Raw genomic sequence first — 16,372 nt, 5'->3', positions numbered from 1 at the left:
TGAGTTTGTTGATGTCAAGTTCATTGGCTTATAGTCTACAGACTCCATTATCTTTGAATTTTTTGAAAACCAGGGCAACATTTTGCTTTTGTCTAGTCCTGAGAGTACTCTTTCACCCTCTATAATCTTCAAAAGATCACTGCAAGGGAATCAGTATTGCTATTAACTAATTGTTATAGTTTGTTTGGACTTGATGACTCAAACTCAGCAAGAGCAGCTCACTATTTTTTTCTCCTGTTGTCTTGACTCTATAACTTCCTTTGTCCTGTTATCTCTAGCTCAAAGATATTCTTTGTTGGCAAAAAACCAAGTAATATAAGAGGTGAGAAACTGCCTTCTGTCATCACCCTATCTAACCAAATGGTGATTTTTTTTCCTTGCCATAATTTAAGACAATTTTTTCAATGTTCCATGCCAGTCTCCCATCTTTTCGAGTTTTAGTACTTTGTTAATACTTTAGTTAGTACTAAAGAACTTAGTACTTTAGTACTAACACTGTTCTTTATAGTTCCCCATCACACTTTTGTATTTATACCATGTTACCTGCCCTAATTTACATCTTTTTTAGTTCTTGATTTTAAGTTATTAAGTTTATTTACATCTTGCTTTAGACCACTTGGACATCAGATCAGAATTTTCTCTCTGTTCTCAAAATTTCATTCAAGGATTTCTCATTCCTTCTGAGCTGATCCTTTTTTTCTTCACTCACCTAGAACTTTTAGGCCTTGGGTATCCACTCAGACTTTGGACTCTTTGAAAACTGCTCCTCTCACATCTTGCATTTATCAGACTCTTCCTGATTTCTCATCACAACAAGGTTTCCCCCCTGAAAAGAGGCAGCCGGTAGTGCAGTGGCTAGAGTGCTGGACTTGGAGTCAAAAAACCTGAGTTCAAATCTGGCCTCAGATACTGTTATATTTGACCACAAAGAAGTCACTTAATACCTGTTTGTCTTAAGTTTTCTCAACTGTAAAATGGGGATAATAATGGCATTCACCTCCCAGGGTTCTTGTGAGGATCAAATGAGGTAATATTTGTAAAGTCCTTAGCACAGGGCTTAGCACAGAACAGGTTCTAAGTAAATACTTATTTCTTTCCTCCTTCCCCCAGACTATTACATAAGGAAAAAACTTATTAATTGTAGCATTGAGATGTTTTTGCTCTGATCCTACTTACTTGAAATAAATATCAAGACTCTCTAGACATGCCTCATATTTCTTATCATAATAACCTTGTTGAGCAGGGACAAAAAATGGATGACTTGAATTTTTCCCAGTGTGAAGTAATCACTGCCTTCTGTAAAGGTAAGTTTTGATGTCTTCAAACAACCTTCTGAATGCTCTATATGCAATGAAATTTCAGAAACCAGAGTGTCCCACATTGATACTGACAGATTTTTGGTTGTAGAGGGACATTCTGGCCTTCCCCTTTGTAATGGGAATGGGAATTTGAAGACCTTCCTGCTTTGAAAGTAAACTCTGTCTTCTAATAGGCTGCATGTAGTCACATGGAGCCTGTGGTGGGAGAAGTTTGCTGAAGAAAAGAAGACCACACAGGAAACTGGGAATCAGAGCTGGCCAGGTGGGGGAGAGGGACACTCAGGCAAGGAGTCAGATAAACTTGTGAGTAGATATGGATCTTGTACTGGTTTGTGGGAAGGCTGAAGGATGCTGTGGCTCTCAGCGTTATTATGGCTTCTGAATATCTTTGGTACTGTGATGGAATCAGCTTATTGGTTTGGGGATTCGGTTTTCTGGTGTTAGCCTTAGTTTTTAAAAAGCATGAGATATTTGAAAGTTTTTGTAGTTACTTTCTGAAGATTGAAGAGGTTACCCATAAAGAGTGTTAGGATTGCTCTGCAGACCCCAAAGTACCAGGGTCCTGCCAAATGAATTTGACTCAAGTCTTCTCTCAGCCAAAGAAAAGTAAAGTTTATTAGAAATTCAAAAAGTTTATTAGAAGTTCGCTTGTATTGGACACAGAGTAAGTCTGTGCTATGTCATTCTATGGAGCTCTCACCAACGTAAAGACAACATGGGGTCTTATATACTGGAGGCTGTGGGAAGAATCTAGGGGTGTTCTGGAGGAGGAGTTTTGGGAGGGTCTTCAGGAGAAGTTAATGAGGTCAATGAGTGATTAAAGGTGGGAAGTTGCTGGAGGCCACCTGGAGAGTACAGACAATGGTGGGCTAGGCCAGTTCAAGGGTGGATCAACACTTTGATAGGCTTAAGGGTAGTAACAGAGGCTGGGAAGTCTAGTAACAGACTTGCCTCATGCAAATGCCTCATCAAATGAGATGATCAGAGTTCAAGGGGGGAGGGGCGGTTCCCAGAGCCCCATACCTCATCAAAGATAGTCTCATTCTGAACCATTCATTAGGGATAGAGATGCAAATATATGCCACCATTATCTTTTGCATAATCTCTGTGGGTAAAACTCAATATGAATATACTTTTGGAGGTAGGCTGTGCTGTTAGTTAGAAGTTGCTACTGATGGGGTGCTTGGGATCTATGTCTGTAGTATCAGTCTGTAATATCAGTTTGTAAAATCACATCCCCCCCGCCCCCAGTTTCAGAGCATTAACTCTGCCCCTTTGCCCTGCCAGCACTCTGCCCAGCAACAACTCATGAATTGTTTATTTCTCCTTGGAACAATAACAAGCTACACCTATGAATCCTTCACTAAACCATCTATAAACATTTTAGCTTAAGCAAATGTTATCTTCCCTTAGTAAAGTGGCCAGCTACCTCTATGAATCCTTCAATGAACTATCTACAGGTTAACTCCTTAGCCAATTATACACATATTGAGTCTCTATTAGCTTGACACTGATGGGTGGCAGACTAGGCACTTCTCCATCAGCCTTGACTGCTAGCTGACTTAGTGACTTTTCAAGCCTAAAACCATACCTCCAGGTAGCCCCACCTTGGGCTATTTCCCAGTAAATTATGGGCAGTATGCCTGCACAGTTGACATTAAAAGTGCATGTTCTTTTAAGCACTGATCACTCCTTAACTCCTCCCTAATCCCACCCTTACTCACCTAGTTAGCATAATTGATATCTGATTTGCCTAGATTCCTTAAAAACTATGCCTATGTCTTCTTTAAGTTTGTAGGTTCCCTAAAGAAGTCTTGCCCGCTGTAAAGCATAATAATAAACTTTTATAATCCTGACTCCAAGTCCGCTTGGGCCTACTGAATTCTTTCCAGACTGAATCGCAGGGATTCCGGTCATTGATATTGATCAGAGTTCCTGTATAACCTATTGCCTTCTCCCACACCACTACAACAGATGATACTGAATCCATGGTCATTATCATAAGCTTTTTAGCTCATAATCTTAGGAGGGGGCTTTCTTTTGTTTTTTTAACATGAATATTGACAAATTATATGTATATACATGGTTTGAAGTTCAATTTATTCAGTACTTGGTTTTAATAACTATCACAACAGAAAAAGACACTTCACAAAGACATACAGCTCCAAGTGAAGAACTGAATTGATGGCTGAGCTTACCAAACCATGATTCTCATTTTTCAGTCCCATCCACCCCTAATACAAAGGTCTGCATTGAAATTTGACAAGTAATTTTTTTTTATCTTCCTTGATTTTGATTTCTCGGTGAATTGACATATGTCATTGATCAATCTTGACATACGGCTAAGACAATTCCTAAGACAATGGCTTGGACCAAATAAGCATAGAGGGGATCCTTGCTGGAGACTATAGGTACAGTCATACTGAGAGATCAATTCACAGAGTATCTAAGAAAAAGGAAGGTACTAAAAGCATGACAGAAAATCTGGGATATTCATATGCCACAATGTATTCAATCATTTCCAAATCAATGGGTACCCACTTTGTTTCTAGTTGGGTTTTTGGTTTGTTTTATTTTTGTATGCCACAAAAAAAAATGTTGAATTTTGGCACTTTTCTGTCTTCCACTTGGAATACGTGACTGGTGGTGGGATAGCTGAGTTTAAGGGCTCAACAACTATCATTTTTCTTGCATGATTCAAAACTTTTCCAGAAAAGCTTTAATTAATTCACAATTCCACTAATTGATAAGCAACCTGACTTCCCAGAGCTCCTCCAATATTGTATATTTAGTAGATAAAGAAGCAACTTGGAGCAGTGGTTAAAGCACAGACCTCAAACGCAAGAAGACCTTCATAATAGTTGTATGACCTTAGGCAAGTCACTTAAGGCCCGGAGTCAGCAGGACCCGAGTTCAGTTCTGGCCTCAGACACTTAACACCCACACCCACCCACAAAACTGGCCGTGTGACCTTGGGCAAGTTACTTAACCCCGACTGCCCTCCAAAAGGCCAAAAAAAGAGTTGCCCGAGCACTTGGAGACAATAGCAGATGAGGCGCTGGGCGGGAAGGGGGGGGGGGGGAGCCCGGAGGGAGGCCCGGCCTCTCTGGCCAGGAAAGATCCAGGCTCTGCTCTGGCCTCCGACAAGGGCCGGCTGTGCCTTCTGAGCGAGCGCTTCAGGCCGCGCTGGAGCTGCTGCCCTCCCTGGGCGTCGGGGCCCTGTCTCTGTCGCCGTCACCCTGACTCACTTCCTAGGCCGGAGCGCTGTTTTCACTCGCACACAGAACGTATCTGTGTATATTCTATTATTACCGTTGGTTACTTAGGGACCGGCTTCATCTTTCAGACGAAGAAGGTTTTCCCAGCTCAACACCCGTTTGCTTGTAGCCGGGCCCCTCGCCAAGCGCCGGCAAGACCCTCGAAGGGCAGCGGGAGCGCCTTTTCATCACAAACTCCCGCCGTAGTGACCAGAGAGCGCTCCCAAAGCGCTTCCGGAGCCGCAGAGCGCCCTCCGCGTTCCGTCACGTGACGCGCGCGCGGGCTCCTCGGGAATCGGGCCTCTTCCGGCAGCCTCTCCCACAGACCCGCTCCAGCATCCGGGCTGAGGAGGAGGGAGGCGGCCACCTAGGCCGGAGGACGGATCCTTCCGGTTTGGACTGCGTAGAGCAAGGCGGAAGTCAACCGCGCTTCCCGCCGCGGAGGGGGGGTGAACGGACCGAAAATCCCCCCCCCCGCCCGGAACCACCCGGAGGCGCGGAAGCCCGCCTTCCCCTCCCCCCCCACTAGGCCACCGTTCACCTAGGGAGGCTGGGGGAGGGGCAAAGGGGACAGGTCAGCGGGCAGCCGGCATTGCCCAAAGGTCTGAACCACAAGAACAGTAAACCCAGTTATGCAACAAGTGGAAATGAGGCGGAGATCCGGCGCCGCCAGAACAGCCCAGTGGAAAGCAGTTACTGACGTCAGTCCCTTCCTCTACGGCCCCTCCCGGCACCCGCGCGCTCTCTTTTGTTTCCGACTTTAGACCAATCCGGGAAGCTATCTGAACCGACCAATCCGGGAAGCTTGCTGAACCGACCAATCCGGGAAGCTTCCGATAGAGTTCCACCAATCCTAAGCTGGAGGCGGGAAATTTAAGCGTCCCGGAGCGGAGGTGGAAAGTCTGACTTCATTGGGAAAACTGGGAGTTTCCGGCTTGGTGGCGAAAGCCGCGCTTTCGGAATTTTCTTTGGATTCTACCTTTTTGTTAGCAAAGTCTGTCTCGCAGGTAGGTCTATCCGGAGGGGCTGGGGGGGGGGGGGGGGGGGGGGTCCCGTCCGGGCCTCCGCCTCTGTGTCCCCCTGCGCTCCGATCCCGAGGGTCCCTTCGCCCGGTGATGACGGCTGCGGAGAAGAGACGCCGAGTAAATGACTGTTCTGTCCCTGCAGCCGGCGCTCCGAGAGCCGCCTCGGCGCGTCCGCAGGCTGCTGACCCAGCCGTCACTGCCCGCTCGTGTTCTAAGCCGTCAGTGCGGGGACGGCGCCGGTCACCGCCGGGACAGGCAGCGCCCTATGCTTCTGGCAATCGATTTTTGTTGTTCAGTCTTTTCAGTCACGGCCGACTCCCCGCGACACCATCCGGGGTTTTCCCGGCACCGATGCTGGAACGGTTTGTTTCCTTCTTCAGCACGTTTTATAGATGAGGCAGTTGAGTGACTTGCCCAGGGTCACACTGCTAGTGTCTGAGAGTATTTGAATTCAGGTCACCTTGACTTCGGGCCAGGCGAGCCATGCACAGCTCCGCCGAGCTCCGCTCTACCAAAGTAACATCATCATTCTAATGGCATTAGCACCACGGGTAGAGCATCGCACCCGGAGGCAGGAAGGCGCGTCTTCCCAAGTTCGGATGTGTGACCTGGGTAAGTCCGTTACCTCTGTTTGCCTCGGTTCCTCATTCTGTAAAACGCTGAAGAAGGACATGGCGAGCCACTGCAGTTTCCTTGCCCAGAAAACAAGTCCGTAGGACCTTGAGGAGTCGGACAGACTGACCAACAGCAACTCGGAAGGTGTGCAGCACACGGATTTCATTTTCTGTCTAAAAAAAGATCCATTCATGACATTTTCTTTATTTTTTTTTCCATTTTTGGAATCACTTATTGCTACTTTCTCGCCAAACCCCTCTCCAGCAAAAGGGGCGAAAACCCTCCCATATGTTATGAGTGGAGTCATTCAAAAGGTTTATCAAATGCAGCTACTTTTTATGTCTCATTCTGCATCTCTAGTCCATCACTATGTGCCAAGTGTAGATCCACATCAGTCTTTTGGAGTCCTTGTCATCCATGGATCACAGTTCTTAAGTCTTTCATGATTTCTCTTTACATTGTTGTCTGAATCCTTTTCTCATGAATTAACTGTGTCATAACATTTATAAAAAAATTTGTTCAATAATTTTCCAGTTGATGAGCACCCACTCTGATGTCAGTTCTTTTCTACATTAAAAAGTGGTGCTACAAATATTGTTATAAATATGGGTTTGGCTATAAGCCTTAGTAGCTGTATCTGTAAGTCAGTGGGTATGCATAGATTAGTGACTTGGGGCAGTTCCAAAAGATTGAATCACGTCACAGATCACTAGCAGTGTGTTAGTCTGCTTGTACCCTTCTTCAGTAACAATACAGATAAAGCTTGGTTTTAGATAGATGCTTTTTACCATATTGAGGAATGCCTCGATCCTATGCTTCTTAACGTGTTTAACATGACATTGTCGATTTATTTTTTAAAAAGCTTTTTTCCCCTCGTTTATTGATATAAGAATAGGGTATTTATTGTTTTTGTTGATCATGTTTGCTATGTTTATAATTTTCTACTGTTGAATCCAACCCTATATTCTTTGTATAAGTCCAGCCTGGAATTTTCCCCCCTCAAATAATTTTATTTATTAATTGATTTTATAACCTCCCCCCAGAAAAACTCTACAGTCTTTCTAATGAGTAATTACAGCTGAGGAAGTAATAGATCCCATTTATTAAGACAAATTCTGATGAGTAATTACAGCTGAGGAAGGAATAGCTCGAATTTGAAGTTCCCAATTTTCTCCCCCTCCATCCCTCAGCGCCCTACGCCCTACACCCCCCCCCCTTCCCAGGCATGCAATCCTCTATAGGTTCTACAGTTACCTTCACATTAAACAGTAGTCAAGTTGTAAAGAAGAATTATAACCAATGGAATGAACAAGGACAAAGAAGAAACAAAACAAAAGAGAGAGAGCAAGCAATTTGCTTCAATCTGCATTCAGATTCCATAATTCTTTCTCTGGATGTGACTTTCCATTATGAGTCTTTAGAGCTGTCTTATAGCCTTCCATTGCTGAGAAAAGCCCAGTCTATCAAAGCTATCCATCCCAGATACAATGTGTCTGTAATTGTATACAATGTTCTCTTGGTTCTGCTCTCCTTACTCAACTGTCAGTTTATATGTCTCTCCAGGTTATTATGAAATCTGTCTGCTTCTCATTTCTTATAGCACAATAGTATTCCATTACATTCAAATACCACAACTTTTTAGCCATTCCCTAATTGAAGGGTATCCCCTTAATTTCCAGTAGTGGTATTTTGCAGAGTCAAAGGTATGTATGCACATATTTATAGCCCTTTGGGCATAGTTCCAAATTGCTTTCCAGAATGGTTGGATCAATTCACAACTCCACCAACAATGCATCAGTGTTCCACTTTTCCCACATCTTCCCCAGCATTTATAATTTTCCTGTTTTGCCATGTTAACCATCTAAGCAGTGAAATGTAGTTGTTTTGATTTTCATTCCTCTTATCAATAGTGATTTAGAGCAATTTTTCATATGATTATAGATAGCTTTCATTTCTTCCTCTGAAAACTGTTCGTAATATTTGTATTTGAACAAGATTTCAGCATGTAATTCAGTATACAAGCTTTGTATCAACTATAATAATCAACTATAGGGGTGGTCAGGTAGCACATCGAGTAAGAGGTCGCGATGACCTGGGGATCGAATTCGGGCTCAGACACTTAGCACCTACCCAAGAAACACCTGGCAGTGTAACCTTGAGCAAGTTATTTAACCCCAGTTGCTTAAAAAAAATCAACTATAAATGTTTGATGGTATGAATCTCTGTACTTAGCAGGTTTTTTTCTGTTTGGCTTTTTAGATAATATATATTGATTTTTTTTTTATTTAAAAAAAATCATGTTTTATTGCTACAAAGGAATGGCCCTGTATTGTAGCCTTAATTTCTTAGGGTTCAGTGTGTGATTATGAGGAATGGGTGCACGTTTGCTGGTTTGGAAGAAGGATGTATTTGGAAAATTTACTGGGAGGCCCATTCACATTTTCTTCATGGGTGGGCCAGCTGTTTGAAGGAGGCATGGCAAGCCTGTGCCAAACCTCCAATTAAATTAAGGAATTCTCGAAAGTCTGACTGCCCATCGCAGTTAAGGTCCAGTTTCTTCATCATTCGGTCCAGAACACCCATGTCCTTCTGGTTCTGTGTGAAGGAAGCCAGCTCTATGTTCATGAAGGAAAGGAACTGAGTCTTGGAAAGGGTGTTTGGGTTGTTAGTGATTTCCCGGACTGCATAATTCTGGAAAACAGCTATCATGGACTCAATGCATCTCTCTGTTTCAATGGGGATGACTTTTTTTGGTCATTGTGGAGGGGAGAGGAGGATCTGGAAGCGGAGCCTCTCTAGAAAGTAGTATCGGAGCGATCAAATGGGATGAGCAGATTTGTGGGGCTCGGAATTTATCTCAGGATTATATTGATATTTTTAAGTCATCTTTGCTTCTTTTTTTTTAAAAGAGAAGTTTGTAGTAACCTTATAACAGATAAAAATAAGCCTTTCCTTTATGAATAAAAAAACCTTCCTGTTCATATACCATTTATCAATTGGGGAATGATTTGTATTTTTATAAATTTGACCCAGTTCTCTGTATATTTTAGAAATGAGGCCTTTGCCAGAGACACTGGTTGGAAAAATTCTTTCCCAGTTTTCTGCTTCCCTCCTAATCCTGGTTTCATTGTCTTTGTACAAAAAGTGTTCAATTTAATGTAATCAAAATTATCCATTTTACATTTCATAATACTCTGTCTCTTGTTTGGTCATAAATTCTTCCCTTCTCCATAAATCTGACAGGTAAACTATTTCTTGCTCTCCCAGATTGCTTATGGTATCAAGTCTTTCTTTGGTTGTTGTTGTTGTTTGTTTTGTTTTGTTTTTTTAAGCAATTGGGGTTAAGTAACTTGCTCAAGGTTACACAGCCAGTTATTTCTGGGTGTGGTGCTAAGTATCTGAGCCCGGATTCTATCCCAGGTCTCCTGACTCTGGGGCTGGAGCTCTTACTCACTGCGACACCTGGCTGCCCCTAGTATCAAGTCTTTATAGGTAAATCATGAACCCATTTTTTACTTTATTTTGCTATATGGTGTAAGATATTGGTCTGTGCCCAGTTGCTGCCATGCTATTTTCCAGTTTTCCCAGCAGATTTTGTCAAATAGTTCTTTTCCCAGAAGCTGGAGTTTTTGGATTTATCAAACAGTGATCACCTATATCAAACTATAGTTTATATATATATATATATAATAGATGTGTATCAAACTATAGTCATTGACAACTGTGTCTTGTGTACCTCATCTATTCCACTGATCCACCACTCTATTTCTTAGGCAGTACAAAGTAGTTTTGATGACTGCTGCTTTCTAATACAGTTTAAAATCTGGTATGGCTAGTCCACCTTCCTTAGCCTTTCTTTTCATTAATTCCCTTGATATTCTGGACCTTTTGTTCTTTCAGATGAATTTTGTTATTGCTTCTTCTAACTCTATAAAGTAATTTTTTGGTAGTTTGATTGATATGGCACTAAATAGGTAAATTAATTTAGGTTAAATTGCTTTTTTTTTTTTTTTTAAATTATATTAGCCTGGCCTAACCATTAGCAACTGATGTTTTTCCAGTTCTTTAGATCTGACTTTATTTGTGTGAAAAAAGTTTTGTAATTGTGTTCATATAGTTTCTAGGTTTGTTTTGGCAGGTAGACTCCCAAATATTTTGTAATGTCTACAGTAGCTTTAAATGGCATTTCTCTTTCTATTTCTTGCGTTAGGCTTCTTTAGAAATACATAGGCATGCCAAGGATTATGTGGGGGAAAACAGTTCTTTCTTCCGTCATATTTATGTGCTGTAATTTGTTCCAAACCATTCCCCAATTGATGATTATCCATTTTATTTCTAATTCTTTGCTACCATGCATAAAGTTGCTAAAAAATATTTTGTACATAGACTATTTTCCCTTTTTTAACTCTTTGGAGTATAGACCTCACACTGCTGTTGCTAGGTCAAAGAGTATGCGTAGTTTAGCAGTTTGGGGGACCTACTTCCAAATTGCTTTCCAGAATGGCTACCAAGGGTAGGGAATCTGTGGGCTTGAGGCCTTCTAGGCCCTTGGGTTCAGCCTTTTGACCGAGTTCAAGTTTTACAGAATAAATCCTTTTATTAAGGGGATTTGTTCTGTGAAGGCCAAAGGTTCCCTACTCCTAGACCAATTCACAGCTCCAACATGGTACCATGTTTTACTGCAACCCTTCCAACAATTGTCATTTTCCTTTTTTATATCTTTGTCAATGAGTACACTATGAAACAAAATTTCAGAGTTATCTTAATTTGTATTTCTGTATTCATGATTTGGAACATTTTTTTATGACTGTTGATTGTTTGATGCCTTCCATTGAAAACTGCTTGCTTATATCCTTTGACCATTTATTTTTTGTGAAAAATTGCCTTTCCTACATATCTTAATAAATTTCTTGGATGTCTTGAATATCAGAGTTTTATCAGAGAAACTTGCTGCAAAGATTTTTTCCCTAATGAATTATTTCCTTCTTAATTTGATTTTGTTTATGTAAAACCTTTTCAATTTCATGTAATAAAAACTAATATTTTCCAAGTTCTTCCCTATCTATGAACTCTTACCCTATCCATGGTTACAAAAGTTATCTCTTTCCCTAATTTATTTATTGTGTGATATTTTATATCAAGATTCGTGGTCCATTTCACGCTTATTGTACTAAATATGAGACCTTGTCTTGTACTAAACCTAATTTGCCCTAAACTGCTTTCCAGTTTTTATCAAATAGTGAGACTTTCCCCTCAGCAGTTGCAGTCTTGGGTTTTTCTAACTCTATATTTCACTGTATTCTTTTACTTCTGTATATTATGGATCTAATGTACCATTGAATAATGATAGTGATGATGTAAATCCTTGCACTATCCCTGATTTTACTGCAAGGCTCTATAGTTTATCTCTATTGTATATAAAGTTGACACTATTTAACATATTGAGGAAAAGATCACTTATTCCTATGCTTAATGGTTTTTTTTTTAAATAACAAATGCATATTGAATTTTCTCCAAAAGCTTTTTCTGCATCTACCATAATTAAGTGGTTTTGATTCAAGTTTTTGTAGTTAATATGGTTAATTGTAATTTTGCTAATTGACCCTTTCCTACTTGATCATAATGTGTAATTTTTTATGTGTTATTATAACCTCTTTGCTAATGTTTTATTTAAAAATTGTGTCAATGATCTTTAAGAGTATTGTTCTCTTATTTTCTTCTGATTTGTTTCTCTCTACTTTAAGTATCAGTACTATATTTGTATCATAGAAGCAATTTGTTAGTACATGTATTCCTTTTGTTCTTATTTTTTGCAAACAGCTTATGTAGTATTGGAATTAATTTTTACTTGAGTGTTTGAGAATATTCACTTATAAATTCATCTAGTCCCTGAGTGGGATTTCCACCCTCCCTACTCTGGAAATTCATTTATGGCATATTCAATTTCCTTTTCTGAGACTAGGTTATGTAGTTTTTCTATTTCTTTTGATTGAGGATATTTTCTATGTTTATAGATGTTCATTTAAATATTTACTTTGACAAGTTGGCATATAGTTGGGCAAAACTTTCTGAAATTACTTCCTTTATATATTGTGATTACTTCTTTCATCCTTGATTCCTCACTGTCACACATTCTACATATCCAATCCATTATTAAGTCTTGTCATTTCTATCTTCACATCATCTCCTGTATTTATCCCCATCTCTCAGCTGACACAGCAATGCCATGCTGCTATCTAGCCTAGATTGTTACAGTAGCTTGCTAGCTGTTTTCCCTATCCCAAGGCTCTTCCTCCTCTAGCTCATCTTCTACTTAGTTACTAAAATGATTTCTGTAAAGCTCAAGTCTGACCATGTCACCACCTCCATCCCCCCATTTAACAAACTCCAATGGCTCCCTACTACCACCAGAATCAAATAGTAAGCCCTCTATTTGGCTTTTAAAAACCTTAATAACTCGATCTCTTCTAACCTTTGTAGTCTTCCCCACCCTTATTCCCCAACATGTATCTGTTGACACTAGACTTATTGTTACACACACACACACACTACATTAACTTGTATACTGGCTCTCTAATGAAAGATGCCAATACAAGCAATTTTTGAAGCAATAAATGTTGAATATTTGGTGAAGCTAATTTTGTAATATCTGTTGGGAAGCGTGATAACAAAAAGACCCTAACACAGAGAGTATGCTTATAAAGATGAAATTCACCCAGACTTTTATACAACCAACTTTCCTTTTGCTTCGGATGCATGAGGTATTCTCCTTAGTCAAGGATAGCCTAGGCACCTAAACTGGAAGATACTCAGTGCCAAGGAAAGGACCGGCTGTGTGTGTGTGTGTGTGTGTGTGTGTGTGAGAGAGAGAGAGAGAGAGAGAGAGAACACACTTGTAAGAGTTATTTTTTTTGAATTTTCAGTGGTTTGTTAATACTCATATGGATAATAGTATTTTCTAACTCAGAATTTGGCAACCTTGCAAGGGTCACCAATATTCTATGAAAGTATATGAGTCCTTTTGGAAAAGCACAAAAAAGACAGCCCATTTGACATTTCCTGAACCATAGATACCAAAAGTCTTAGTGATCAACTGCCCTTTTCTCTAACTTATAACTACTTTCTTCCTTTTCCATTTTCTCAAGCTTGAACAAATTTTTTTAAAAGCTTTAGAACTAAAACTTGTCCCCAGTATTGATTTTTTTCTACTTATTTTTTGTCAGGGATACTAAAATACAAAGGAGTTTTAAGTAAAGATAAACAAACTATATTGCTGTCATTTGGGATGTACCAAAAATATTGGGTACCGATAAATCCTTGAGTAACATAAGATTATAGACCACAAAATTTAGATCTCAGTCATTTCTTTTTTGTATTACCTAGGAATAAGCAGGAGTGTTTATTTTTGGAATGAGATGGCATCTTCCTCAGTTCCTAATCGCTACAGAAGGGATGTAAGCACAGAAATGATAAGAATCAAAGTTGCTCGCCAGAAATCAATTACACGGAAGGAAAACAAATATAAAAAATATGAACAGAATAGACACTTTGGCTTAATAGATATCAATACCACAACCTTAGAAGAGAGAAATCTTCCTCCACTGGATGAAACCACTGAAAACATTCCAGAAAAGGACACTGTCAAGCCACGTAAGTATAGCTTATTGTAGCTGGAAAGTGATTGGAAAATTCCTTAAGAAACTGATCCAAAGGGTAATCACCTCCTGTGGAGAAGGTAGAGCTTCAAATTATTATTTCTGTTAAACACTTTAGCTGAAAGGTTTTTAAATATGGATGATGTAAAAAAGTAACAACAGCCACTAACTGCCTTACAGGAATTCAATTCAATTCAACCAATGTTTATTAACCACCCATTAGATGTAATGCACTGTGCTAGATACTAGAGATACAAAGATTTTAAAAATTATGCAGATGGAGGAGTTTTGGTACCTGATAGGATGTTCAAGAGATGGAAGAGTCAATGTTTTACTTTGAACTTTGGTAACTGGGAGGGTGGTGGTGCCACCAATATAAATGAAGAATTGGGGTGGGGGGGTGCAGCTAGGTGGCACAGTGAATAGAGTACTGGCCCTGGACTCAGGAGGACCTGAGTTCAAATCCAGCCTTAACACTTACTATCCCTGTGACCTTGGACAAGTCAATCAACCCCAATTGCCTGCCCTGCCTTCCCCCCTCCAAAAAACAAAACAAAAAAAAAGAATTTGGGGTTGTATAGAAGGGAAAGTGATGATGACTTTCATTTGGGATATGTTGAATACATGGAACATTCCTGTGAATATGGCGAGGTGATTGAAGGTGCAGGGCTATCATACCCAATCCTAGAGTTTGATTAAGAAAGAAGAGTTGTAAATATAAATTTGAATCATTAGTATTAAAGTAACATTTGATGCCATGAGCCAGAATCAGTTCATCAGTGCAAAAGGTGTGTGTGTGTGTGTGCGCGCACGCATGTGTAATATACTAGAAGTATATATAATACATACAGAAACACATTTAAAGAGAACTAAGGCCTGGAGAATATTACAGTTAGGGACCAAGAAGAAAAAGAGAGGGAATGTAGAAGGGAATCAAAGACAAAATGGAATTGGGGAAGCTTCATTTCAGGAAAGTTAAGGGAAGAGAGAACATCAAGAAGAAGGCTGTTCCACAGTGTCTGATAAGGAACTGAGAAAAGACCACTGAATTTGGAAAGGATGAGGCTACTTAAGGTATTTAAGGATTTATTTTCAGTAAAATCATAAGGTGAAGAAGCCAGATTGCAGTTTCTTAGATGGTGATTACAATGGGTTTGTATCAATAAAACATTGACTTTTTTTCTTAATTGAGAGGACAGTGGAATTGGGGATGGATGGAGAATGTAAAAAGTTAGTAACAACCTTTTTGAAAGTGTGCAGGGAGGGATAACTCGATGCATAGCTGGACAGACAGAGTCTTATACTATTTCACATGTTGCATTGTTTCTTTTGCCTTTAGAGTTAACTCTCAGTAGTATACACCAGATGCTAAGTGATCGGCGAAAGGAGATGCTTCAGCAGTATAAAGAGAGAAAGCTGCTTGAAAAAATGAAAGATCAGCGGGAGAAAGCCAAAGGAGGAGTATTTAAAGTCAGTCTTTACAAACCTGACCCCCCGCAGTTTCTTAGAGCTTTTCCAGAACAGAAGACAGTGAAACCTGAACCAAAGAAGGTAAATGGACAAAAATGAGCTAACTGTAATCTTTGTAAAAGTGTAAAGAATAATGTAATAATAATATCTAACATTAATGTAGTACCTTAAGGTCCAAAAAATGCTTTGCAAATATCATCTCATAACAATCCTGAACCCTCCATGAGGAAATTAAAGCAAATAAAATTTAAGTGACTTGCTGGATTTGAACTCAGGTTTTGCTAACTCTAGGCCAGCGCTTTCTTCACTGACACCATTCTATCTCTACTACAAATGGTATGTGCATACTAACTTTAAGAGAGTGATCACAAGTTTCTATTCTAAGATGACTTTTTTTTCTACAAGTTATATAATTAAGGCATGATATTTTTGGAGACATGAAAAATAGGTGAGAGACACTAGAAGTATCAGAATTTACAATTAAAAAGCCTAAAATGCAGGTAGAAATAAAGAATTAGCAAAAAAAAAAATGTTGAGTGGACTGTAGTATAATTTGTAGGTACAATTGGAATAACATTCCAGAAGGCAAAAATAAACCTACTTAGCCACTCTCAATTTCAATTAATTGCTCCAAGACTTTCAAAAAGCATTGAGACATTTTTTTGCCAAAGACTGAATCAGCAGGTAAGTTTGTGTCTATGGAAATGTTTTATAATAGCTGTTGTTTGGGTAGGAAATACCTAATACAGATAGAGAGGTCTTTTAAGCTGAGTGGAGGGCTAATGAGTTCTCTCTGCTTTTTCTTTTTTGTTCATTAAAAGAGGATTTGGAAATGAGAATATGCAATTAATATGTTTTCAGATAATACGAAGATCTTCTAGATATTGAAATGCCAAACTTGTGGGTGTAAACTGCAAGAAAACCTCACAAAGCTATTTGATAAAGACAAAAAAAAAAGACAGATTAGCTTTTGTATATAAAAGATAGCATGTTTTTAGAGCGTAATCCTTCTAAACTAATGAGGTATGAAT

The 16,372-nt window shown here is 39.7% G+C and overlaps 1 protein-coding gene across 2 annotated transcripts in view; it reads left to right on the top strand.

Annotated features, from left to right (window-relative positions):
• The first annotated feature begins 5,097 nt into the window (after positions 1 to 5,097).
• Positions 5,098 to 16,372, top strand: part of LOC138164205 (disks large-associated protein 5-like) — a 35,121-nt gene continuing 23,846 nt past the window's right edge. The window contains exons 1-3 of one of the 2 annotated variants that reach the window (XM_069091809.1): positions 5,098 to 5,583; positions 13,600 to 13,866; positions 15,211 to 15,422. In XM_069091809.1, the coding sequence (XP_068947910.1) occupies positions 13,632 to 13,866; positions 15,211 to 15,422 (447 nt within the window). In that variant the 5' untranslated portion in view covers positions 5,098 to 5,583; positions 13,600 to 13,631. The remainder of the gene's footprint in view (positions 5,584 to 13,599; positions 13,867 to 15,210; positions 15,423 to 16,372) is intronic. The other variant, XM_069091808.1, reaches the window with a different exon arrangement.

The sequence above is a fragment of the Petaurus breviceps genome, unplaced genomic scaffold (genome assembly GCF_028583685.1).
Source record: "Petaurus breviceps papuanus isolate PSGF00001 unplaced genomic scaffold, PetGlider_PUasm1.0 189, whole genome shotgun sequence".
Taxonomy (NCBI): domain Eukaryota; kingdom Metazoa; phylum Chordata; class Mammalia; order Diprotodontia; family Petauridae; genus Petaurus; species Petaurus breviceps.
Note: the sequence above shows the minus strand (reverse complement) of the source record. Positions and strands in the feature narration are given on the sequence as shown.